The 27,160-nt window shown below is 36.1% G+C and overlaps 3 protein-coding genes and 2 long non-coding RNA genes across 13 annotated transcripts in view; 3 read left to right on the top strand and 2 right to left on the bottom strand.

Annotated features, from left to right (window-relative positions):
* The window catches only part of LOC143896424 (uncharacterized), a 15,775-nt gene extending 6,527 nt beyond the window's left edge, over nucleotides 1–9,248 (bottom strand). Inside the window, exon 1 of the long non-coding RNA XR_013256642.1 lies at nucleotides 4,744–9,248. This is a non-coding gene — a long non-coding RNA (uncharacterized LOC143896424). The remainder of the gene's footprint in view (nucleotides 1–4,743) is intronic.
* Nucleotides 9,249–14,583: 5,335 nt separating this feature from the next.
* On the bottom strand, nucleotides 14,584–15,153 carry LOC143896423 (uncharacterized). The gene is made up of 2 exons (XR_013256641.1): nucleotides 15,043–15,153; nucleotides 14,584–14,847 (listed from the first exon to the last, which is right to left on the bottom strand). It is a non-coding gene; the product is annotated as an uncharacterized LOC143896423 (long non-coding RNA).
* On the top strand, nucleotides 15,092–15,905 carry LOC143896422 (uncharacterized). Its single transcript, XM_077404311.1, has 2 exons — nucleotides 15,092–15,427; nucleotides 15,624–15,905. Exons 1-2 carry the CDS (start codon nucleotides 15,107–15,109, stop codon nucleotides 15,789–15,791), a joined length of 489 nt encoding a protein of 162 aa, XP_077260437.1. The 5' UTR covers nucleotides 15,092–15,106; the 3' UTR covers nucleotides 15,792–15,905.
* Nucleotides 15,906–16,419: 514 nt separating this feature from the next.
* On the top strand, nucleotides 16,420–26,928 carry LOC143896429 (DDB1- and CUL4-associated factor 11). Of its 9 annotated transcripts, none has more exons than XM_077404319.1 (12): nucleotides 16,420–16,456; nucleotides 16,811–16,902; nucleotides 17,130–17,370; nucleotides 17,501–17,647; nucleotides 17,735–17,910; nucleotides 17,986–18,078; nucleotides 18,253–18,356; nucleotides 18,426–18,499; nucleotides 18,671–18,823; nucleotides 18,922–19,028; nucleotides 19,414–19,539; nucleotides 26,788–26,928. In XM_077404319.1, the coding sequence occupies exons 1-12, from the start codon at nucleotides 16,435–16,437 to the stop codon at nucleotides 26,818–26,820; spliced, it is 1,368 nt and encodes a 455-aa protein (XP_077260445.1). In that variant the 5' UTR covers nucleotides 16,420–16,434; the 3' UTR covers nucleotides 26,821–26,928. The 9 variants fall into 9 exon arrangements, 7 of the variants coding, with proteins under 7 accessions (XP_077260445.1, XP_077260444.1, XP_077260442.1 ...); XM_077404323.1 differs by lacking the exon at nucleotides 16,420–16,456 and adding an exon at nucleotides 16,463–16,743 and having other exon boundaries at nucleotides 16,811–16,979; nucleotides 17,130–17,253; nucleotides 17,316–17,370; nucleotides 18,253–18,499; XM_077404318.1 differs by having other exon boundaries at nucleotides 18,253–18,499; nucleotides 18,671–18,811.
* The window catches only part of Tan (C45 family peptidase tan), a 39,386-nt gene continuing 39,081 nt past the window's right edge, over nucleotides 26,856–27,160 (top strand). Inside the window, exon 1 of the mRNA XM_077404325.1 lies at nucleotides 26,856–26,992. The gene's annotated coding sequence lies outside the window, so the exon portion shown is untranslated. The remainder of the gene's footprint in view (nucleotides 26,993–27,160) is intronic.

The following is a 27,160-nucleotide window of genomic DNA, read 5'->3' as shown; positions in this document are numbered from 1 at the left end:
TTTGATAAAAACGCTTCCTGAAGGCCCCCTAAATTAAATTTCCTTTCTTTTGCGCCGTCATTCATTGAAATCGGTTCATCCGTTAAAGCTGTAGAGCGCCCCGCGCGCCGAAAAATGCTGTTTCGAGAAAAACGCGTTTAAAGTTTTACGTAGTAAAAAATCGTATTTAATGTTTGTTTTTGACAACTTACATCTAATCAGCCATTCCAGCACCATATAGAGTCCCTTCTTCTTCCTCAAAGAAATTGTTCTGCTGTATTTGCATGTTGATTTTTTCTATCCTGGCCTTTTTTACGAACTCCGACATGTTTTTATCCGCTGCCGCGATGCGCTTTTCGTCAGTCTTCACGGCGAAGTTTTTGCTGTTGGGCCCGACGATGATTCCTAACGTATTCATAGTTTTTAAAATAGATGAATAGCCTTCATTAAAAATACCCGCAGCTATATATGTCGCTATTCTTATTGTTTCTACGCCGCAATGAAGGTGTTTAGGGGCCAGTTTCCATATGCAAGCGTTAAAACTCTCATTATCATTTTGAGTGTTTCCACCGGTGCATTTTTGTAGCAAATCGTTACTGGAAAGAGTAACTGGTCGAATGGCTTTTTGAACCGATTCTTGAAGGGCAGGTTCGTGGTGGAAATCAGCGAGTCGACCCGTAGCTTCTGCGACACGCCACTTGCACTAACTGTCCATACCTGTTTTCCAGCCGACGGACCGTTCCGCCCGACAAGCTGTAACTCTTAAAATACTTTCGATATGAAAATATCCTTTTGCCCACGTATTCTTAACAACTTAAGGATAAAAATTAAGCAAAAAAAATTCGATTTTTTCATCGTTATGAAGTGTAACCTCCCCTTAATCAATCAATAATTCTTTAAAATTTTTGTAAAAAAAAACAGTCGTTTACTGAAATTTCTATAACTCAAGAACTGATTAACCAAATTTTAAAGAACCAGTATGGATTTTAAGGAAATTTTTATTTTTCAGAAAAGCGTATTTTACGCTGTAGCTTTCTCAATATTTGATATATCGATCTATTTCTAATTCTATTATATATTTTAGTTTTTTCTATCCCTATATTTCATATACAATTCTTTAAAATTTGGTTAATCAGCTATGAAATATGTACGGTGTAAAAATCAAGAGAAAAGCGATCGGTCCACTTGGCGCTGCGCCGCGCGCCGAAAGACGCTCTCGCACTTTGCACCCGATTTTCTCATGATCGTTTCCACTTTGCCTTCTGACACTTTGCACTTAGTTTATTCTATACGTAAACAATACAAATGCAAATTGTCAGAAGTGCTTCTTAATATGTAAATTTTCCGAGATTGTTCGCAACTTTAACAGTAGCTTCTGACAACCCTTTAGCTTCTACTTACTCTTCTGACAATTTTTTTCCTGCTTTTTCTCATACTCCTCGATACCTATGCAAATTTTCAGCTGTGCCAATCGACAGTTTCTTTTGTTGGAAAATTTACACGTTTGATCGCCCGCCCACCCACTTATTGTTAGCTTCCAGTCCGCCTTCTGACGGTCGGGCTTTCGCTTTTCCGGCAGCAATCGAACCTTTTCCAGGTAAGATATTTCATGGACCGAGGCATGTTGCTTTTTTTGTAGCCAGCTCTTAGACTATGCGTTCGTGGAGTTCTAGGACGAGTGACATGTCGTGAAATCATTTATTGCATTTTTGGAATTACAGAACGCTATGTTTACAGAACGCTGTTTTTTGAAAGAACTAACCTCTAACTAAAGAAATCTGGAGTTAGACGTTCGTATCCTTGGCGGAAAAAATTTCTATGAATAACTACAAAATTTGACTAGAAATAGAAATTTGTACATAATGTACATTTTTGTTGAAATATTTAATTTTTTGTAGAAATAGTTATATTTTTGTAGAAATATCTACGAAATAGTACCACAGATTACAATGTTCTCAAATCAAGAAACTATTGCAAGTAGTATATTTTATGAAAAACTACAATTTTATAAAAAATAGTACAAAGATCTACAAATTTTAAAAATTTAAGAAGAAAAAATTTTTAAAAAATTAAAACATCTGCTTACTTGTAGAATATTACAATTATTTATAAATGATTAAGAAATCTATTACAATTTTCGTATCGTAAAACTATGCAACTTAGAATCTAATTCAGTTTTTAGTTTCTCTAAAATACTACAACTGCGTATAAATACTAACAGATACCGATTTGTTTGTACAACTCAAAAATTTATTACGGCTAATTATTATTATTGCTAATTAAAATAAATTGTTTTTTTTTTTTTTTTTTTAGATGTTTATAAGATACTATACAATTTTATATGGAAATTAACAGACCTTCAACCAAACCTTTCCATGGAAAATTGTAGTATCTTATAAAAATCTAAAAAAGCGAATACATATGTAGGTTTTTTTTTTAATAACCGCAATATTAATCGGATGGCAAAGTTAATTAAAAATAGCGGATATTAAAAATAAAAATAATAGAATTTTTACTTTTGACATCCGGCCGCTATATGGCTCCGACATTTTTAATTTATCAACTGAATTTAGCATCAGATTAATATTTAGCAACCTGAAAAACTCTTAAGTTTGAATAACAAAAAAAATTCATAATTTCTTAATTAATGATCTATGTAAGTCGCAACTTTGATGCAATAATAGACTCTATGTTAATCATTAATATCTTTTTAACAATTGACATAACAAATTTCTTTTAAGGGCTGAAAGTCCTAACAATTAACATACTTAATTTTGATTGCAATATAACTTCTCTAACACGTCACGCGGAGTTCTCGGCTTAGAGATCAGTGCTCTGATTCTATAACTATTAACAACAATTCGTTATTATTATATTGTCATTGCGCAGCTTTTTTATCATATATTATATCTGCACAACGATAATATAACGATGATAACAAAACTACTGTATAGTTATAAGAGTTACAGAATACAGCCTTAACGACGCGACTTATCGACTGTTAGCGACTTCGTCCGAAAATGACCTGCTTTATCTTAAGAACGTAGTTACTGCATTGGCCGCTACGAAAATCATGGTATGGCGCTGAAACCAGTGAGAAATGCTGGTCTCGTCTCAACCTGGACCTTTGGCTATCTGTCTATTAATCTGTGATATCACATAAAAAATTGTTTGTCATTTTTTACTGTCCCACATTACAATTTACATTCAACATTAAAACATGTAAGGATACGTAAGAAGTTACCCATAATTATAAACACTTAATGTTTTACATAGTAATATTACTATACACACAATAATCGTTAATAAATTTTTTTCTTTAATAAGGAATACTCATGCTAAATTAATTTGAATTATATAATAGTATAATTATATAATGTATAGTAATTATATACTATACTTTAATTTAATTTACATCATGATTTAAAAAATTCATAATTAATAATTGTATTTCTTATAAATGTACTATAAACTATCTATAGTATATTATCCACTTAAAATTATGAGAAATATCTTTTTGAACAAAATTAAGGGGATATTCTGGTTTGAAAAGTAGTACAAAAAGATATTTTTGAAGAATTGTTTGTATTAATTAAGGAAACAAAAAAAGTGAATAACACTGCATGTTTTTTAGCCTTATTTATAATAAAAATAGAGGAAAGTTCCCTGTTATGTGTGTGAGATACCACATCTATTTTGTGTGATGATCGGTGTGTATAAGAATTGAGTATCGAACCTTTTATTCGAAGGGAAGGAAAGAACGATGCCTTTATTGTTTATGAAATAATTCAATTATAATTTTAAGTAGAGTGGATTCAATATATTACATTCGGTTACGCAAGAATGCAGCAATTAATGTTAATCTCAATTAGACAATGTCAGGGTATTTTAAACAAAATCAAATTAATGCACAATATAATAAAAAGGCATAAACATATGCTAAAAACGTTAGTCAAACAAGAATAATGCAGTAAAGGATTATATTGAATTGATTTCATTAATGATTGAAGTTTTCTGGTTATTCTTTATCAGATATTTAATCTCTCTTTTATCAATCAAACTACAAAATTCAAGTAATATTTCAGCAGAGAACGTCGAATAAGAATATAATTTCTGAAATGAAAGATTATGTTATAATAGTGTATTGTACTTCAATCATTATTGACTTGGATAAACTTATATAGGTTGAATATAAACTAATATCGCAAATTATTATCAAATATATACAGAAACACGCAAGAATAAGAATTAGAATAATAATAATTACGGTTAATAAAAATAAAGGAATATTGTTTCTCGAACAGAGAATTTCGACAGTATTTACTATTCGTATCACCGATAATAATATCTATATTGATTTTAGTCCCGCTTAGTACTCGCTATGTATTATGTTTAGGATACGCAATGTCGTACTAGTTTAACACGGTATATCACGCTCAAATCACGCGAAGTTTCACGCCTCAGGTATTACGTTGTCACGCGCCGAACACGCGCTATGTGTTATTATACTGATATATAGAAGCACGAATAGCCTTGTACTACTCGTCTTCTGGAAAGTTCACGAAGGAACTGAGCTCTCGAGAAAAGGCCTTTAGATCGTACTAATTTATGCGCACCACAATTGTATTACTTTATGTGCGCAACAAAATGGAATCGTGATAATCTCACGATATTCTTTGTAACCAATATCCTATGATTAGGCTTAATAGCCCGAATTTATTGTTAACCCAAGAACGGTTTTACCAAACAAAATGATAAGGTTACCTTGCAATTAGCCAAAATTAGGCTTGTTCCAGAATAGGATAACTGGAATTCTCTCATCAGAGTGTACTTATCGAGTATAAAGTCGACGTAAAAAATTCTCGTCCTTCCAAACATATATCTCGGGATTAATGGCCGCCCTCGTCTTTACTATCGGAATTCCCTCGTTTCTCCTTCAGCAATCAGAAAGTCCTGAGACAAGGTTTCGTCTTCTCAAATCAGCAATGTAGCTGTATATAACAGCTCTGCTTCCTCAGAAGCCGGGATAATAAGGATTTTACAAATATAGAAATAGCGTATCTACGCAATATCAAAGCAAACTGATATATGCTCACTCGTTGAGCGTCCGAAAAGAAGAGACGACGAGAACGTCGTTGTTTGCGCGGTAAAATCAGGGAACGCCTGCGCGTACGCGTTGCGCGCGAATATAGAAAGGAACACGACACATGCGTTGAATTAGACGAATGTCTCGCAGCGCGACAACATCAGAAATGCTGCTCGATAGATAGCGCGCTTACGAGAGGTCGATAACAAATAGATTAAACTATGGATAGCTCTCTGCTCATTGCTCTGTTTTACCCTAAGCAGCTTTGCCCGTCATTACCCTCAATGCAGAAAAATACTAGTTTCTGAACATTTCCCCCCGCCTTCGTTAACCATAGTTAGCGAACTAATTTTGTGACTCATTAGGGAGAATAGGAAGTGGACAGACTTTAACTATTGGATGTTTTAAAACTGAAGTCTGTGTACGAACAGAAACAACTCGTATTAGGCCATCCTGGCCTGGATAGGTCTCGGTGATTCTGCCGAGAGACCATTTGGATGGAGAATATCTCTCGTCTACAACCAGAACTAGAGAACCTTCCTTTATAGACGAGGAAGTTTGGTTCCATTTATACATAGATAGGTAACGTTGGAGGCATTCCTTAGACCATCGTGACCAAAAGCAGTCTAACATTTGACGAGTACGTTTCCATCGTGATAGTTGAGAAATTTTAACATTTTCGAGCGAAGGCTCAGGTACTATCGAGAGTGAGTCACCTACCAAAAAATGACCTGGCGTTAATGCCGTGAGATCATCGGAGTCATCAGTTAAAGGACTTAACGGTCTAGAGTTAAGGATAGCTTCAATTTGAATTAATAAAGTGTTCATGTCTTCATAGGTTAGTACAGATTCTCCTAGAACTCGTTTCAGATAATATTTCACAGACTTAACTCCAGCCTCCCACTTACCTCCGAAGTGAGGTGCAGAAGGTGGATTAAAAAGCCATTGCGTACCATCATTTGCAAGCAGAGTGGCTAACTCATTACATTCTCTTGACGAGGATTGAAATAATCGTTGTAATTCGGCATCTGCTCCTTTGAAATTTGTTCCGCAGTCACTTCTCAGAGTTGCACATATTTTTCTTCTCGAGGTGAATCTTTTATAGACAGCGATAAAAGCCGCCGTAGTGTAATATTACTAGTTCAATATGAAAAGCAGATGTAGCTTCACACACAAATAGTGCTATATAACCTTTATAGGTACGAGCGTTTTTTCCTCTCCAAGTTTTTAGTGGAATGGGACCAGCGTAGTCAATTCCGGAATGTAAAAAGGCTCGAGAAGGGGTAATTCTCTCTACTAGGAGTTGGCCCATTAATTGTTGAGCTCGTCGTTGTCTATACCGAGAGCACTTAACGCAATTGAAAATGAATGATCTTACTGGAGCTCGCCCTCCAATAATCCAATATTCGTTTCGAATAGTTGCTAATGTAAGTTGAGTTCCTCCATGCATGGTGCGCAAATGAGCATCTGCTATTATCAGAAAAGAAAGAGGGGAACTCTTAGGTAAAATTATAGGATGTTTTTCGTCGGCCGATAAATGAGAAAATTGAAGACGACCTCCGACTCTGAGTAGACCTTGATGATCTAAAAAAGGGGTTAAACGTAAAAGAGGATCTGATTTGTGCAAAGTTTGTCCATTAGATATGAGATTAAGTTCCTTACAAAAGGATGATTTTTGAACTAATAAAATCCAATAGAGTTTAGTTTTTTCAATTTCTTGAGTAGTTATCGGATCGGTTATGGTTAAATGGGAAGATTTTCGGAATCTCGCTACTATTCTAAGACACCATGCAGTAATGCGCAGTAATCTAGTCAAGCTAGAATAACGAGTAAGAAGAGACCAAGTATTTTCTGATGTCGTACTAACACCGACGGAAACTTTGATCAACCGTTCTTCGAGATCACTCTCAATAGGAATGACTTTAGATGTTTGAGGCCAGTTGGAAGCATCTTACTGTAGCCACGGTGGTCCGGTCCACCAGTCTGTACGTTCTAATAGTTGAGAAGGTGATAAGCCTCGTGTAGCAAGATCTGCTGGGTTTTGAATACCAGGAATCAATTTCCATTTAACTTGTGGTAAGGTTTCTTGTATGAAACATACTTTATTTTGAATAAATGATTTGAAATCCAAGCCATCTTGGGAATGTGAATTTTGGCATTTCTTGTAGTTGTCGAATAAAATTCATCCATTTGTCAGAGAGAGAGGAAGGGAGTTCCTCATCCCATCCGAGTCCATTTGCCCATAGTTCTTGAATAAATATTTTAGCTAAAATTGTAACAGGTGAGAGAAGCCCTAACGGATCAAACAATTTAGCTATTGTCGATAAAATTGTTCTCTTAGTAATAGTATGAGAAGTAGTCAAATTTAATGTAAAATGGAATTGATCAATAGAGGGTTGCCAGCACAATCCAAGAGCATAAACCATAGTAGATTCGTCAATTTGAATCGAATGTACATTTATGCGGTGTTCTAATGGAATAAATTCCAGAATTGCGGAATTATTACTAATCCATTTCCTTAGTGGAAAACCCCCCGCCATACAGAGCTGGTCAACTTGTTGAGCCACCGACTTGGCTTCTTGGATCGTGTCGGCGCCTCCGAAGAAATCGTCCATATAACGACCCTTTTTTACTGTAGGAAAAGCTAGTGGAAAACGATGTCCTTCATCATGTATTAGCTGAATAAATGAACGCAAAGCTAGAAAAGGTGCACTAGTTAGTCCATAAGTAACGGTTATGAAAGCAAAAATGATAATGATTTTAGTTAATTGTTCCATCCACAGAATTCTTTGAAAGTTTCTATCTTCTTGGTGAATTAAAATTTGTCGGTACATTTTTTCGATGTCAGCGAAAAAGACAAAGCGAAATAACCGAAACCATATAAGGACATCAAATAAATTCAATTGTAAGTTCGCGCCTGAATGCAGTAATTGATTAAATGAAATTCCTGTAGTGGTAGGACTTGAACCGTTAAATACGACCCGTAGTTTACTAGTAAGGCTATGTTCTCGCCAAACTCCGTGATGCGGCAGGTAATAAATTAATTCTGGTTCTGGTTGCGAGTCTGCTACTCTTTCCATATGATGTAATTTCTTGTATTCTTGAATGAAATTAGTATACGTATTAGCATAATCCGGATTTGCAGCAAATCGATTACATAAACTGTTAAGTACTCTGGTTGCTTTTATTTTCGAATTTCCAAGTTTGTTTGGCGATGACTTAAATGGAAGTCGAACTATATATCTTCCGTTCGAATCTTGTCTATGCGTAGCCTTAAAATGCTCTTCGCATTCTTGCTCTTCAGCGGATAATTTTAAAGTTTTAGAATTAGGAATTTTTAATTTCCCAGAAACGTTTTAGTAAATTATAAAGGTCTTCCTCTACCTTGACATGATAGCCTTGCACTTCGGTGCTTTGAACAGTTGAACCAGTTGGGCCAGAGACAATCCAACCTAAAGCTGTACGTTGAGCTATTGGTGATTCAATAGTTCCTTTAACAATTCCTCTTTCTATGATCTGACAATACACATCAGCTCCTAATATGAGATTAATCGGTCCAGGCTTATTAAACTCTGGATTTGCCAACTCTAGATGATCAAATTGTGGCCATAATGAACGATCAATTGAAGTAGCCGGAATATCTGAAGTTAATTTTGGGAGAATATAAGCTGATACCATATATTCTTTATTGGAATCAAAATGGGGTTTAAGAGTAAAAGAAGTTATACCCTGAGTTTTATTACACTGTTGAGCTCCTATACCGATCAAAGATATTGCCGAAGGAGTTCGTCGGAGACGAAGACGTTGAACAATTCGATTTGTTATCAAAGAAATCTCGGATCCCTGGTCAATCAGAGCTCTTACCTTAGTGGTAAGTCCATCCTCCGACACTATAACTACCTGTGCCGTAGCTAACAAAATTTGTGGAACTGTAACAAGATTTTCTATAGAGGAATGTAAAACTTTAGCTTCAGAAACCTTATTTGTTGAAGTCTCCGCTTTAGGTGTAGTAGCCTCTTTACTAACAAATGATTGATTCACATGTATAGTGGTATGATGCTTTTTACCGCATTTCAAACAACGCTTAGTTATTCTACAATCAGCAACTTTATGACGCCCAAGACAGTTATAACAAAGTTTATTTTTTGATATTATAGTTAACCTCTGTTGAACAGTTTTGTTAGTATATTGAGAAAACGCTGATGTTAAGTGTTTTTGTTTACATATTGAACAACTGTATTTTAGATTCGAAGAAGTTTCATTTGACTTTCCTTGATGAAAGACCTTAGCGGAGGTAGGTTGCGTTTTTGTTTGATTCAAAATTTTCCCGTAACGGAATTTTTCAAAAGCTTGAAAAGAGAGTACTCGAGAGAGTAAAAATTCACTAAACTCTTCCCAGGTAGGGGGTTCCTTGGAAGATCCCAATGACTGCTCCCAAGCCTTTAAAGACTCATCATCCATTTTTTGAGACGTTATAAAGACGATGAAATCGTCCCAGTGCTCAACAGGACGTCCCATTGTTTCTAAAGTTCTATGAATTTGAGTAATCGATGAATATAGTTGTTTGAGTTAGCTCGCTGAATTCTTATTCATTCTTTTAAGAGATAGCAAAGATTTAATTGAATCATTAACTAATAATCTCTTATTCTCATAAAATTTAATCAAAGAGTCCCATAATTTTTGAAAATTGTCCTCTGTAATACTAGTATTCTTAAGGAATAGTGCTGCCGTACCAATAAGACTCGATTTCAAATATTGTAATTTTTCTACAACTGATATGTGAGATTTTCCCCCCACCATAGAGTGAAACACGATGGTGGGTCCGACCGATTAATCAAACCTGGTCGAAAGAAGGACATTATGATACAATATTCGCGTACATAAAGGATCATGATCACGAAGAATTTTACGAATTCACTCGTATGTGGCCGCATAAATTCGAGCAGTTAGTTGAACTCGTGTCACCATTCTTGCCAAATGCTCAAAATTGCATAAGAAAACCTTTACCTGCTGGTTTACGTATTGCTTTAACACTGTCGTAAGTGTATTTATAAAATGTTACAAAACTTTGTACATTATATATTAGTCAATCGCAAATTTTTTATAGTTATCTTGCTCATGGGAATGCTGTGCGAACGCAATCTTGGGACTACCGGGTAGGAAGATCTACAGCTTATAAAATTATTTCAGAAGTGTGTGAGGCTATATGGAGTGCTCTTCATCCTACATATCTCCCAGACATGAATCGAGAAAAATGGGCCAAAGTGGCTGAGGAATTTTACTTAAAGTGGCAATTTCCTAACTGTGTTGGAGCAGTAGACGGGAAACATATAAAAATACGTTGCCCTCCAAATTCTGGATCAGAATATTTTAATTATAAACAATATTTTAGTATTGTTCTTATGGCAACTTGTGATGCACGATTTAAATTTACTTGGGTTGACGTTGGTCAATACGGTAAGTAATTCTTCTCTTTATCTTTGCTAACATTTGAGAGAATTTCATATAATTCTTATTTTTTACTTTTGCAGGATCTATAAGTGATGGTGGTGTGTGGAGTAGTGTCAAAATTTGGAACAGACTTTGAACGTGGATATGTTGATCTCCCTCCGCCTAAAAATTTACCACAAACAAATATTTCAATACATCATGTATTTGTAGGAGACGAGGCCTTCCCATTAAAAATGTACTTATTACGGCCATATAACAGAAAGGACTTAGGAGATGCAGAGCGAGTTTTTAATTATCGCTTATCCAGAGCTAGAAGAGTGATTGAGAATAGTTTTGGGATACTGGTTTCTCGTTGGCAAATATTAACAAGAACTATATGTTGCACCACCGACAATGCTACTGACATAATTAAAGCATTAGTTTGTTTGCACAATTATATCATGACTACAGAAGAGCAGCATGTGATGCCGCTCAGATAACAATTCGTGCGGGGTCATATTGCCTTCACGGCGTGATTATCACACCGTGCATGCACGAACGCATCATGCTCGCTTCACGAAGTGATTTTGGCATACGTGCGCGTATAGAAGGTCGCACTATGCCATCACGTGTGATTACACGTGTGATGGTACAGTGATTACGCACACGTGATGGGATAGTGATTACACACACGTGATGGCATATTGAACACACACATGATGATATAGTGCGATCTTTTACGATTAATATATAATTGATGATGAATTATAATATTTATCGTAAAAGATCGCACTACATATAAAAATAATATTTAAATATCAGATAAAATGGCAAAAACGTTACAAATACGTATAAATTCGGGTACGTATGCCAAAATCACTTCGTGAAGCGAGCATGATGCGTTCGTGCATGCACGGTGTGATAATCACGCCTAAGCGACCCCGCGTGCTTTCATTGTTCGCCCGCCTACGTGACTCGCTTGGCAGCAGCGGCTGGATTGTCATTTGTCGTCCTTCGTAATCCGAATGTCCTCGCGGTAACATTTCGCGTGCTCCGCGTGCTCTGTATCCCGCGAGTGCTTAAACAATATAAGTTCCCGTGTACCCATTTTTAATGCCTTCACGGGCCATCCACGCCTTCCTGGCTTATCCTCGAGCCTTGCCTATCCGTCTGGCGGTGTGAATTTTGAATCTCGCGTGTCCGCGCGCGACCGGCCGGTCGATTATGGCTGCGATCCATTTGATATGTTACAAATGCTTCGAAGCGTTCTTTGTCTTCTTCTTTCTTCACTGAAAGAAAAGAGAAGAGAATTCCAAGCATTTATAGCATTAAATGGACTGCATCCTATATTTCAACGGGACGCTTCCGCTCGCGCGGTCTCACGCCTGTCCGCGTCTCGCCATTCGCCCCTCGTCGCCGTCGTAAGGAGGAGGATCGAGCTAATCGCTAATCGATCAACGCCAGTTGCGTGAGGTTAGTAGGATTATTTATATAAATATATATATACGACGATCGGTTACATATACGAAGAGGCATTCTTATATACTCGTTTTGCTCGGTCTTGCTCGATACTAAAATTAAAGAAAATAGAAAAGAGATAAATAACTATTATTACTATTATTGATTGCAGATTTACTATTATTGATTGCAGATTTACTATTATTGATTGATTGACTTATCCTCGAGCTTTTGCTATAATAATAATTGTTTGACCGCATAACCATCATTTGAAATAATTAATTATTCTTGACATTGCTATAATTTGAATATTTGACAACGTAGTCTACAACTCCGCTGCTGCACATCGTATCGGTGAGTCATGAATCATATTTTATTTGAAGTAATGGATCTTTGAAAATTGTATCGAATTTGTATCGAATTACATGTATATATAAAGCCTTGTGTACACGATACTAGAAATCGGTCCGAGTTTCGGTTTAAACCAATGAAACTGCTGCTTTTCTGTAAGAGCTGCAAGTTGATTGGCTTAAACCAAAACTCGGACCGATTTCTAGTATCGTGTACACAAGGCTTAATATATGGTTAGATATATGTTGACGTGTGTATCAGGTTAAGAATATAAGAATATTACACGTAAAAATGTCATGTCTCATAAATATCCACTGCCTTGAAATGGATGGCTAGAATAGATTAATAGTGATATTTAATCCTGGATTATATGTGCATGATATTGATTTATTGCGCATGCAAGGATGCACACATATGAAGCTTATAGAATAGGGCTTATATTAGTATATTATTTATTGACACATTTTAATGTCCTATTATACGACAAAATATTAATTACGCGATAGCAATTGTATAGTCTAAAATTTTTAAGAAAAATTTGTAAGTATAAAAAGAAAAATAATAGATACTAACAGATAGACTAAACTCGACAAAAAGTAATAAATGATGATCTAACAAATATGTCATTTCCAAGTTTGATAAAGATATCATTTCTTATACTTTTTTTAGCACTCTATACACAGATTTTCAGAAAATAAAATAGAGATCATGAAAATGTGACATTATGACAAATTAATAATATTATTTGGGTAATTTTAATATTAAATATGTTAAAATTGATTAAATTTAAATTATTGTTTTGATAAGTACTGCAAGAAAAAAAAGAAAATAAAATAAAATAAAATAAAATAAAATTATAAGTAAAATCCTATTTTAAGTATTTTTATTTAGCTTCTTTCCAGGATTAAATATCATAGAAACTGTTGAAAAAAATTAAATACTCAAATTTTTTTCAATATGCACGTCATATATAAGAATAAATAAGAGAACAGGGAATATCTTATTTTTCATGTAACAATCTTTTAATTAATTTATTAATTATTTAATTAAAAACATGCTAATGTGTAATTATAATACTTTAAAATGTGTTTGTTTTATACTTTCTTAATTTAAATCTTTCATAGCCTATGTGTCTTACTCATAATCTCATTTTCTAAATGAGTATGTAATAAATCCCATTTGATTATATACTTTCCACGCTTTGCGCGCAATTACGACTTCAAATTAGAGTACATTCAGTATCAGATATAGCGTGACTTGGTTCGTTCGTTAGGTATATATCACTCGTTATCTTGATACTTTTGTATGTAGAATAATGAAAGAAATCGCTTGTTGTAAAAAAAAAATTATTTTAAAATTTTTGATTGCATTTTGTAGATGCATTCTATTTTACAAAATTACAAATGTAAAAAATCAATATTATTATTTGATTTCTTTCATGAATCTACATACAAAAGTATCAAGATAAAGTCATCGAAAAGTGAATACTTTACGAAATTTTTCATGTTTTATATAAAAAATATCATGACAAAATTTGAAATATCTCAGGAAATTCTTAACGAAAGAAAAAAAACAAATACATCAAGTAGTACAGTAAAATTAGGTCTGAAAAATGGCAAAACGGATTGACAAGCCAATTTTTTGAAGGTGAGTAGAGGGTTATAGGAGATGCCCAAATTCACAAAGTTCCAACAAAATTTTCCTGTGCGTCGGCGGCCATCTTGAAAATAAAGGTAAGTTTGGATATTTCAGCTTCTATTGGTCGGATTTTTTTTATTTTTTTTGTAGGTAAAAATATTTGCTACAACTTTTGTTTAGAAAATTTTTTAATAGCTGTTGAGGAAAAGAAGTTCCAACAAAAAAGTGCCGTCAATTTGAACATTTTTATTGACAATTATATTTTCCCCTGTTGGTTTTATAAAAAAAAAACCAAAAGCGCATATACGAAAATTGTAGAGAATTGAGTCCTCTACAAGTTTTATTAAAATATTTTTTTAATAAAACCAACAGGGAGCAATATAATAGCCAATAAAAATGTTCAAATTGACGGCACTTTTTTTATTGTAACTTTTTTCCTTGACAGCTATTAAAAAATTTTTCAAACAAAAGTTGTAGCAATATATTATATACATATATATATATATATATATATATATATATAATTTATTAACATAAAAATTAAAATTTGTTAACGTAATACTATTTTTGTTAAGTAAGGAAGGAAAGGATTTTTAGAAGTCAGAGGAACAGCTACGCATAAATAAAATATATCACCTATATGTATATTAATATTGTTATTTTATTTCAAAGTAAATTAAAAGAAGTACGATATAAAAGTATGATATAAAAGTTATATATTATTTCTCATAGTAATGAATTTGGATTCCGGTGATTTATTTATCTTCTCCAGCTTCGCCTCTGCCTCTTCCTCTACCTCCACCTCGTCCTCTGCCACTGCCTCTGCCTCTGCCTCTGCCTCTGCCTCTGCCTCTCCCTCGCATCGCGTTGTATACCGCCCGCACCAACGAGCTTAATGTTTCAGGCTGTAACAAAAAATAAATATTTTAAGTAAAATGACATTTTCGTGTATATATATATACGTAAATAAATTTCATTATTAACACTTTGTCGAAAGCTGTCACGTATGCGTCACATGTGATATGTGCGACTGTCATTGCAAAGTGTTAATAATCATTATCAATAATGATAAGAAATTATCCCATTATTTCAACACTTACGTTTAATACGATCGGCTGAGTCGCCGTCGGAGCCGTTGCTGTGGTCGACATCGTCGCCGTGACCATGGGCGCCGTTACGACCGCCGGGGTCGTCGTGGCTCTAGAGGCCGTCGCGGCCGCCGTCGGCATCGTGATCGTGACGGCCCCCACGGCCACGATGCCGACGACGGCCGCGACGGCTCCTACGGCCACGATGCCGACGACAGCAACGACGACCCCGAGGCCCGTGACGGCCCTCACGATCATGATGCCGACGGCGGCCGCGACGGCCTCTAGAGCCACGACGTCAACGACGACCCCGGCGGTCGTAACGGCGCCCATGGCCACGGCGACGATGTCGACCACAGCAACGGCTCCGACGGCGACTCAGCCGATCGTATTAAACGTAAGTGTTGAAATAATGGAATAATTTCTTATCATTATTGATAATGATTATTAACACTTTGCAATGACAGTCGCACATATCACAATGTGACGCATACGTGACAGCGTTCGACAAAGTGTTAATAATGAAATTTATTTACGTATATATATATACACGAAAATGTCATTTTACTTAAAATATTTATTTTTTGTTACAGCCTGAAACGTTAAGCTCGTTGGTGCGGGCGGTATACAACGCGATGCGAGGGAGAGGCAGAGGCAGAGGCAGAGGCAGAGGCAGAGGCAGAGGCAGAGGCAGAGGCAGTGGCAGAGGACGAGGTGGAGGTAGAGGAAGAGGCAGAGGCGAAGCTGGAGAAGATAAATAAATCACCGGAATCCAAATTCATTACTATGAGAAATAATATATAACTTTTATATCATACTTTTATATCGTACTTCTTTTAATTTACTTTGAAATAAAATAACAATATTAATATACATATAGGTGATATATTTTATTTATGCGTAGCTGTTCCTCTGACTTCTAAAAATCCTTTCCTTCCTTACTTAACAAAAATAGTATTACGTTAACAAATTTTAATTTTTATGTTAATAAATTTTATATATATATATATATATATATATATATATATATATATATATATATTTAAAAACTCGAGATTCGGCACTCGGCGAGACACCGTACGCGATATCCGAAATGCGTGGCATCGTGGCAACGTCGCATAGCCGGCGCGTGCCAAGGCAGCTAGCAGTCATAGACGGAGACAGTAAATCGTAAATCGTATGTCTGTCCTTCTCTCCTCGCTCGAAGCTTGCCGAGCGGCGAGCGCCGGGGCCGGCCGAGCGCGACCGCCGCGGCCGCAGCATATCCCCTCTAACTGGCTAGTTCGGACACGAACCATTAGCACGGACGCAAACCATGTGCTGTTACCGAGCGAAACGACGTAGTTGATGCGCACTTTCTCAGGCGGCGCGTCGGAAAATGCAACACAGAAAAATTGACGAAAAATGCCGGGATGGCCTCTCTCAGGTTTCTCTCTGGCCCTGCTTTGTCAGCTGCTTTTTCCGCTAAATATAACCAATAATAATCTTTTCTCTGTCTGGAGTGTTTACGGTTGTATATATTAAGTCCTGTCTCTCGCTCTGGAACATTCTCGCGATCGTCTCGCTGTTGCCCCATATTTTCCCGTTCTTGAGGTCGTATTCTTCAGGTTCCGGGTAGTCGTTGACGGGAACGAGGAAACGCTTGTTCCGAGGAAAAACGCACTTGCATTCGGGACATTGTATTTGTATACGCTGCGCTTATCATCTCCACGCGTAATCTGCCGCACATAGCTGTACGGACCGTGCCAAACATCTTCGGAACCGTTTTTTTTTGTTCTAGCCGTCGCTATAGAGAATACATCTGATGAATCGGAGGATGACGTGGCGCGAATTCGCGCGCGAGCCAAGTTTCCAGATACAACCAGATTAGAGGTGAGTTCAGCCGTGGACCCGGTAATCTAGTTCTCCGGTTGAACGCGCGGTCCAGTAGTGCATTTGGAACAGCTCAGGCAAGAACGCGATTATTTTTTGTTATTTTATATATTTTTATTTGTTACTATTTTCGCTCTCGACGCTCTTCTTCATCTCCTTGCGCCTTGAATTTCTTGAAGAATTCTCTGGATACCGTGTACTTAATATTGCGTTATATTGCTTTTCAGAAAAATGACATAACTGTTGTCACCAAATATACATCTGGGATCGTTGATCAGAAAAATACGTCCATCACACCTGTAATACAGAGGAGAGCCGTCAAGCCACATGGTTTTAGTGTTAATGAAAAATGTAGGATAAGTAATAGTCTTTTGCCGAATAAGCAGCGCTTTATACAGGAATATGGTTCGAAGGTATTCTGTGGTTCATACTCCAAGGATGGAGAGTTCTTCGTCACTGCCACACAAGGTAGATTTACATCTATTTTTTCGTGTGCTGTGGATTAGTACAACCTTATACAACCTTGTACAAATTTATCACATATTATGGTTATATGATAGCTTGACTGCTCATATTAAATACTCCTGAATTTTTGCAGATAAGTGGTTGTACATATATCGGACACGCAATGGTAATTTTACCTTGTACAGTCGGATGCAAGCGCATGATGTTGGCTGGAGTGTGCTGGACATAGCGTTTAGTCCAAACGGTGAACATTTTGCATATTCGAGTTGGGCGGACTGTTGTAAGTGGCATTGTTATTAGGCATTGTGCTTTTGCAATCATGCAATGATAGATCTTGTACAGTATGCCGTCTCGATATTTTTTACAGTATATCAGTGCAATGTATCTGGAGATTCACTGGACACTCTACCATTGTCCCCAGGGGTAAGGCGATTTTGTGTTTTTTCCGTGGCCTTTTCAAGTGATGGCACGGAAATCCTTGGTGGCGCCAATGATCAGTGCCTTTATGTATATGATCTTGAGTGCCAGCAGCGAATCTTACGGGTTTGTAAAATTATTATTCAGCGAAGGAAGCATTCTTGCCGTTCCTTACATTGATATCTGTAATAATTTTTATAGTTTGAGGGTCATGAAGAAGATGTAAACAGTGTTACTTTCGCGGACGATAGCTCGCAGATCTTTTATAGCGCCAGCGACGACGGATTATGCAAGGTATAATGCCGCCATCCGTGAGAGCTCTATTCAACGCTATAAGTCAAATGTTGCTGTATCGTGAAAGAAGTCGATGCGCACTATGATACTCGACACTGAACCGATATGCACGCGACTATCCGGAAAGTCCTCGCTCTGTGTATTACGTCTTCAATGTCTTTCCTGTCGGTTTAGGTATGGGATAGGAGAATGGTAAACGAATCTAATCCGCGTGCGGTTGGAGTGTTGGCCGGTCATAGAGATGGGATTACATACATTGACTCACGCGGCGACTCACGGTATTTTATAACCAATTCTAAAGACCAATCCATCAAGTTGTGGGATACGCGCGTGTTCTCCTCTTGTAGAGCCCAGCAAAACGCTCGCCAGCTTATCGAGCGTCAGGATTGGGACTATCGATGGCAGCCTGTACCTCAACGATGTAAATATTTATTTACAAGCCAAAAAAAGGAAACAGAAGACGAATTCTTAAAACAACCATTGTTTTTATCTTTAAATTATTCAGATACATCTCTGAAACGTCTAAGGTGACATGTGATCTCTGGTGTCACACACTCTATTACCAAATACATACGATATTTTCCTGTTTCAGTATGGGAACGGGGTTTCTTAGAAGGTGATACTAGTGTGATGACGTATTATGGTCATTCAGTCCGTAAGACTTTAATACGTTGTCGCTTTTCGCCACCGGACAACACTGGTCAGAGATACATTTGCACGGGGGATTCGACAGGTCGGTTTATCAGTAAGTTCCGAGTGTTACTCTCCGCTTCTTTCAGTACACGAAACTGCCGTAAATGAACAGGCTGATTATTATGTTTCCCTTTCTTTTCTTATTTGTAGTATATGATCTTTTGACGGGAAAGTTAGTACGCAAGATAAGAGGTCACACGGGATGCGTGCGCGATGTTAGCTGGCACCCTTTGGATTACAACCTCATTACCTCGTCTGTGAGTAAAATCATTTAACCGCAAGAACGTATCTCATACTTTTCGAGCGCAAGAGAAATCGCACGTGGAGAGTTGTTTGTATTTTTGCTCGAACGTCGTGTTCATAAGAAGAGAAAAGACGACTTTGGATTGTGCACGTTTTCAGAAAAGAAATGTGAAAAATCGTGAAAAGTGTTCCTCTGTCAATAAACGTGTCTTATAGTGTTTTTACTGTTTTATAATGATACGTAGAACTTATGATGCTTACGTAAAACTTGCATCTCATATGTGTATATTATGGCACGTCAAAGTTTCGGTATCTTTCAATCCATGATTTAAGTGAGATTACATGCGTCGTTACGATAAGATAGGTACGCTTAAATATAAAACTGTTTCGTGCTTATAGTGGGATGGTAAAATAGCCAAATGGGAATATTGTGCAACCCATGATGCGACGAACGAAGATGAGCAGCGATTTCCGCTACGACGGAGTGAGAGAATAGCTGCACAAAGAAGAGCAAGGGCGCTTAATGTAATATGAGGTTTTCTATTTTCCATCGTTTTCCTTTTCTTTTCTTTTGAAGCAAATCTTCTGTTCGCGATATTGCTCAGAAAGAGAGAGAATGGGGAAAACTTCTATCAATCTTTCTTAGATGTCAATTTTCGATGCGCGTCTCCGTCAGGAATGTAAATAGATCGTGTACAAGACTGACGGACGAATGTGATTTTTATATCCGTCTCTGTCGTTGTGTTCGCATATTTTACGAGATTCTCACGATCGATCGATTTTCTTCGCGCCGTTGGTATAGATTGAGTGAAACGCGCTGTTCGATCTGAAACGCTCGACACAAACTTCGGTGCACCACAGAATTTCTTCCCTTTCTTTTTACGTTATAAGTATTTTATATCGCGAACGGTTCTACGTGAACGATCGCCATCTAGTTTTTATGGAATCTTTGTTAAGTTTCTCTCATATCTTATCTCAACAAACATCACATTTTGATAATTGCGCGTAGTTCTTATTTTTTATAAGGAAACACGCAAATGTCATTCTCTTCTCCCGACCTTCATGAGTTATATATATATATATATATATATATATATATATATATATATATATCCATATAGGATATATATATATATATATATATATATATATATATATATCCTAGGATATATATATATATATATATATCCTATATGTCCCTGAAAAATGAAGTTCCATGAAGCACTATATGGCGTATCAGCGTTTGGCATAAAAGAACTTGGCCAATCATAGGCTTCACTCTCGTTTTCGTTACACCGCCACGGTGTAACGAAACTCCATGAGACAGCACTGATGAAACTTTCAGCGTGACTTTTTAACATATACATTTATACATGAAACAAACATTACATATGCGTGTACTACGATTGTGTGTATCATTGTAGTAACGCCGTGTGTAAACGCCGGGATACTGCACAACCAGCGTAAAATCTGTACTGGCGTAACGAAAACGAACGTAAAGTCTGCGATTGGTCAAGTTCTTTTACGTCACACGCTGTTCCATGGGATTTTACATACGTAATATACATAAGCAATCGTCAATTCAAAGTTCATCACGTTGGGGGGAAGAAGAGGACGTTGCATGTTTTCTTAGATTGACATGTTCATCTCACTTAGATGCATTCGACGTATTTAATCAAATTGAAATTGACGTAAAACTTAAGTAATGATTTTCGGAATAATCTTTTTCGAAAATATATCCGTACAATATGCGACGTTGGATCGCCCCATTATCCGTTTTTAGCTGGGTAGGGAACGTACAGCTGTATGGTTGAACACTTTTTTGTTAGAAATTTCGTATGTATATGATTATCGAAGTCGGCATCTCGATCTTTATTTTATGCTATATAAAGGGAGATTTCTTTTTGTGTGACTGTAACTGTAATATACAATATTTCATATTTCATAAAGTAAAAAAGAAACCCGGTGCATTTATATTAAAATAAAAGTGACGCGTGATGCTTTCTTATAATCAAAACTGTAAAATAAAATAATTTTGCGTTGTTCCTTAACGCAGAATAATATCTTTACAATCGCAAAGTAACCTTGTTCTGTGATACGCAGTGATATCTTAAGTGATAATCGATATCTTATCTTAAGATTCTGTAGACATACACGTAGAAAAATTGTACATATACATATAAGATTTTGTGTTCGTAGAAATGATTTTTTCGCTGCGCGAGAGTGTTTTGACGTAGCGGCATCAAAGAAACATCATTTTAATTTGATTTAACATTTGAAATATAAACTCGAATGACGTGTTTCACGTAACACGTAGTTTAAACATGTTTAACGTGCGCAGCGAGAGAAATACCGTTTTTTCCGCACAAAAAAGCTTGTACATAATTACGTTCTTTAATTAATTAATCTTGTTAATTACGTAATAATTCTGTTAATCAGTTATGTAATTACGTAACAATAAACGAAGAAAGGTCAGGACGATCCATGATTTGTTAATCACGTAATAAGAAACGAAAGACGCGCTGGACAATCCATGATTTTAAATTTTAAATTACGTGCAATCTTTACCATACGTAATTGCCCATTGATGTACGTTTTTATCTAAAAAAATATAACGTTTAAAACGATAGGTAACATATTGTTGGTTTAATAAAATATCAATGATATTATATATCATACGGCTTGATGGCGTTTTGATTGTATTATCAGTCTTTAATCCTTTCAGGATAGAGGTCTTTTACCATTCAAATTTTTCCTTTCGCGATTAAAAATATCGTAAACGTACTCAAGATATTTTTTTCAAGTTTTTTTCTCACCTTCCAAAAAAATCCTATTTTGAAAGAATAAAAACCGTACACTTTGTTCTCCGTGTATTGTCTATTGTATACTGTTTTATATTATGCTTTTATTATGTGCATATACGTACGTAACGCGCGCGCGCGAAATCTAACACGCGTAAGAGGAGGAAAATGGAAGCATGTAACGTATCCGAATTTTTACAGCGGGAACGGCAAGATCTTTGAGCTGGCGTGACCTTTCGGAAGCCGCGTAAAATAGATGATAATTGATTTAACTCGGAAAGACAAGAATTTGGAAGCCGTACAACGTCCGATGGATCATGACGTAACTTACGGCTCGAACTTTGCGCGACGGTTGTTGCGATTACTACGGGAGTGTTTTAAATATACGCGGTAAAACTATATGCTATTACTTTTATATCTAGGATGAACTACTATTCTGAAGCGTCTACGGTATGTACCTTGTTTGTCAAGAGGGAATCTTTGCAATGACCGAGAGCCCAGATAAGTTTTACTTTTGAAAATCATGTAAAAATAAAATATCTTTATTAAAAAAATGTTTTTACATTATAAAAGTCAGATGCAGCAACGATTGATTCGCAGAACCAAAGAACAATATATATATATTGTTCTTGTATATATAAGAAAAATTTCGACGTCGATATATAACGTCGAAATTTTTCTTGGCGAACTGGATCCGGTTCACAGGCCATAGGTTGGTGACCTCTAGTCCAAATAGATTGTGTGTTTTTATTTATATGTATAACGCAAATTATTTATACATTTTTAAATGCGTGAGGATTTTGTTGATCTTTCGTCTTGAGTACATTTTTCAAATTTTTGAGGACGTTTTCTCTATGCGCGATGGGCTACGTATCTTGGAACAAAAAATACTCGAGCCACATACGTGTCTGTACGTGTCATGTATTTTTTTTCGCGGCGTTTACATGAAAATCGTTGACACGTATTTCGCGAAGACAAAGACAAGCCTCGGCACTTCCAGATTTAGCGGTGAAGATGCGCATGTTAAGTCCCATTGTCAGTGAAGAACACGCGCGATGATATGTTTATCGGATAGTCCTTGAGCGCGATATTCGCGAGGGATAAGATCTTTCTGCAGACGGCGACTTATTCGGATCTATAGACGCGCCGTTGTAAAAATTCTCGATGCTATAAATGGAGCTACCTTAATTTCTAGCGCAATGCCATATTTACGATGACGGCATGTACGTATAAACGAGGTATACATATTTTCGCACGTTTTTTCTTCTCATTATTCATCGTAATTATGATGCTGAAATACAAGGACCACGCTGTCTTGCGAAAGATAAAGAATTACAATGATAGGGATCTAAAAAAGATTTATTGGAAATTGAAACATCATCGATTTGGTATTATCTCGCGATGTATATTTCAAATAAATCTCTGGAGAAAACACGTTTTGCTGGAAAGAGATAGGACATATATTTGTAGTCCATATCTAAAAAAGTCCATCCATCCATTTATCCATCCATCCCTCTCTAATCTCTAAATCCCTCTCTAATCCCTCTCTAAATCTCTCTCTAAATATCTAAAAAAAGATGTAAAGTCGATACTCTCGACGCGATCGAAGTTTATTGTTGTCGCTTTTCCGCGATGTCGATTGGTTCTCTCGCTGCGTTTACTTCATTTGTAGCTGTCATCGTATATTTTTTTTAAAGTAACTTTTTTTTAACTAACGTTAAAAAAAGTTGCATGAATAAAACTAACTCATTTAAAAGTTGTGTTAAGATTAAATTAACTTACGTTAAATATTATTAGTTAATTTTTAAAAGCATTCTTAATATTAAATCAGAATGTTGTAGGGGAGACCGGGGCAAAGTCGTCATTGGGGCGGAGTCGTCACTACAATTATCTCGAAATCTGTATGTTGTATGAACTCGCTATTAAATATTGTAAACGCTATTATACTTATGGTGCCCATGTGATCAACAGAGTTTAGTGAAATTATACGCCATATGATTTTCATTTAAGGAAAACGTATTTTCGGAGGTCAAAAGTGAAATTTCTTACGCCGTGAAAATTTTTAATATTTCAAATATTTTTTCTCCGAATTTCGAGATAAGTGATTCTGAAGCTGAAGAGTACGGCATGCTGAGCACGAATCCAGTAAAGTTTTTTTTATTTTCTTTGATTTCTAATATTTCATGAGCGATCAAACTTAAAATCTGTGTGCAGGGCAAAGTTGTCACCAAGCCACCGGGGACTCGTCACTGTAACGACTTTATCCCGGTAGTTTCGCTTCGTGTATTTCTCACGTGCAAGAAAATGGTATGCACGTACCATGGCAAAACGACTCCCGTCGACAAGAACCAACTCTGGAAGGTAGTTCTTGCGGTAAAAAAAATAAACGTAAGATAAAAGTAGCCGCAAAACACGTTGGAGTCCCGAGAACTACGTTGAACGACTGGTTAAAGAAGAATCATGATGAACGAGCACACTTGGATGACGTGGCCGTACGATATCATGAAAGCTTTAAAAATCAAAGGGCGAAACGCAAAGTCAAGGAAGCAGCAGTGGTCGGATTCCGATGAGGACGGATAAGATTAGGGACGATAAAACGAGGACGAGCGTGAATAATATATATGCTGTGTGCGCTCAGAGATGACAGAGAACAGAGCTGACGAGAAACAGTGCATTTCGTACGAGCGTAGGGCACCGAAGTGCATGCGCTTTTCTTGTAATTATTTTCCGCCATCGTGTTTTTAATTCATGTTTCCATTTTTCTATTAAAAACTAATTAATAAAATGTATCCTATCATTTTTCATGATAGGATATATATATATAGGGCGTTCTCTGTCAAAAAGGTCACCCCCCCTGTCTACTTCACGTTTTAAGATAAAATGTTCTAAAAGGGCTTAAAATTTTTTGATTCCGTATGGCGTTTTTGAAAATTCAAAATGGCGGACCCAGAATTGCGATTAGAATGGAAAAAGCCATTAAAAGCACGATAATATTAGGCAACAAATTTAAAATTTTGTCGATTACATGAGTGTGACGAGTAATTTTCGATGTATTTTTGCCTGCTGAACACGAATCCGTTGTCCAAATTGAGCTAGCACGTCACACGTTTGAGAAAAATGGCCTCAAAGTTGTAAAAACGGAATTTTTGATGGTTTTCGTGACGTTGTAGCACGGCAGCAAACTTTTTTCTTCACGTTCATTAATGCCACGCGAAAGTATCAACTTTTAGCTTTAAAATGCCTTGTGTTTCGTTTCGGTATGATTATTCGTTTCTGAGATATATAACTAGAATTAGAAACACCGGTTGCGCGCTGACTGATTCTGTTTGATGGTCAACCAGCTCCAGACCGACTGACGCATTTTCCCGTGCTTAGCATTACCCAGGATGAACGACGTGGACGTGGCGGGGCTTTCATCCCTTTGGGGTGCTTGTGAGTCCCCTTGTTTCTCACGCTTGGAGTGGTTGATTTTAAGAGATTTGAACGTGCTCAGCCTATACCGCAACGTCTTAAGAATCATGGGTTTATTATAGTTGAGGGCGAGAACAATGTCGTAATCAAAAGGTATTCCAGTGATACAAATGGGACGCTATGGTAGTTATGCGGGAGAAAGTAAGGGATACAGAATTAAAATAAAGAAATATTTCATGAAAATGCTTTGTAGACAACTATTAAAAATAGGAAACGGAAAAAATAGGCATTTTTAAAATGGTTTTAAAAAATAAAAATGGTGTTTCTTAATATTTATGTTTTTATATTTTGTTATATTTAAATTTTTATTTTTTATTATTTATCCAGTCCGGATCATAAATAGAATTTTTCTCTCTAATTTTAATTATTATATCAACGGTCCTTATTATTTTACTTCGTATTATTGTTTATTATTTATATTTCTTGTATTATTATTTCTTGTGCTTAAATATATTCTTATTTCTTTTAATATAAACTTGAATTACAAAACGTCATTTTCATAAACATTCACATATGGGATTATAAACGGTTTGCTTACATTTTGTTTTTATAGGTATTTAATTATTCTTTTAAAATTACATTTTGATTGCCGTGTTGTTTAGAAATAAATGCTTAAAAAAAAAGAAAGGCGCGTCTTACATAGGACGTAAGTGTATCTATTAAATATTTTTTAATTATGTTATTCAAACTCTTAAGTTTTACGAAGCCAATATAGTGGATATCAAAAGTAAAAATTCGACTATTTTTAATTTTGATATCCGCCATATTAACTCTGCCATTTTGACGTTATCAACTTTGACATTAGATTAATATTCAGCGAACTGCAAAACCTTTAACGTTGAATAACCGAAAATAAAATATTTCATAGGTCCTAATAATCGCAACTTCGACGCACGAGGCTTTATGTTAATCAGCAATATCTTTTTTATCTTTTAATTATACGCGTCACAAGAAATTCTTTTTAAAGAGTTAAAAGTCCTAACTACATACTTAATTTTAATTGCAATAAAAGTTCTCCAACACGTCACCGATCGTAGTGATAATGTGATAAAATATGTACATTAAAGTAACCCTTTTTTTGCAATTTTACGTGCTACGTTCTCAAACGTGTGACGTAATAGAACACGTTAGTAAACGGGACCGTATTCAGCGTTTAAAACTGCTGGAAATGATTATTGTTCTTGTGCACTTCTTTTTATTAATCGCGATTACGTTTTAGTTTGCAAGAAAAATGCATTTAAAATAGAAAATTTAAATGTAAAATAGTTTTTGAAAAAAATGTATTTTAAATGCAAAATATAAAATAGGCATTTTACATTTTGTATTTCTATTTCAAATGCATCTATTTCAAATGATGTACATCTCTGTGTCGGCACCTATATTTAGGCAAGTGTCCCATCTCCAGAAACATGACTATTTACAACGCAGCAACCTGAGTCTATGTTTTATTTGGACGACTTTTATATGTTCCAATAATCAACTAATCTGATATTCTTTTCAGAATCATTCATTTGATCAAACGGTCAGAAAATGAAACCCATCTTTGCAATGGATATCACTTTATTGATGCTCGCGTCCACAGCAACGTTGATCCGAACAAAGTGATAACACGTAATAGGCTTTAATTAATAGGCTTTTCCTTCTCTTCGAATGGTTATCAGCGGCCTCCTGCCTTATTCTGGATCCGCCTTCGAGATCGTTTCAAGGTAATGGGCGACAGCACACACCACTCGGCGATACGTAAATTCTTATTCTTTATTTTTTGTATCCTTATTAGTGGTGGTAAGTGAGCGCCGCCCGCGCAGCGTTACCACGGCTTATGCATACGTAAAGCGATAATGTAAACGCTATATATAAAAGCCAGATAAGAGACA

Source organism: Temnothorax americanus, unplaced genomic scaffold (genome assembly GCF_048541705.1).
Source record: "Temnothorax americanus isolate GAGA-0224 unplaced genomic scaffold, ASM4854170v1 Scaffold181, whole genome shotgun sequence".
In the NCBI taxonomy this organism is placed as follows: domain Eukaryota; kingdom Metazoa; phylum Arthropoda; class Insecta; order Hymenoptera; family Formicidae; genus Temnothorax; species Temnothorax americanus.
Note: the sequence above shows the minus strand (reverse complement) of the source record. Positions and strands in the feature narration are given on the sequence as shown.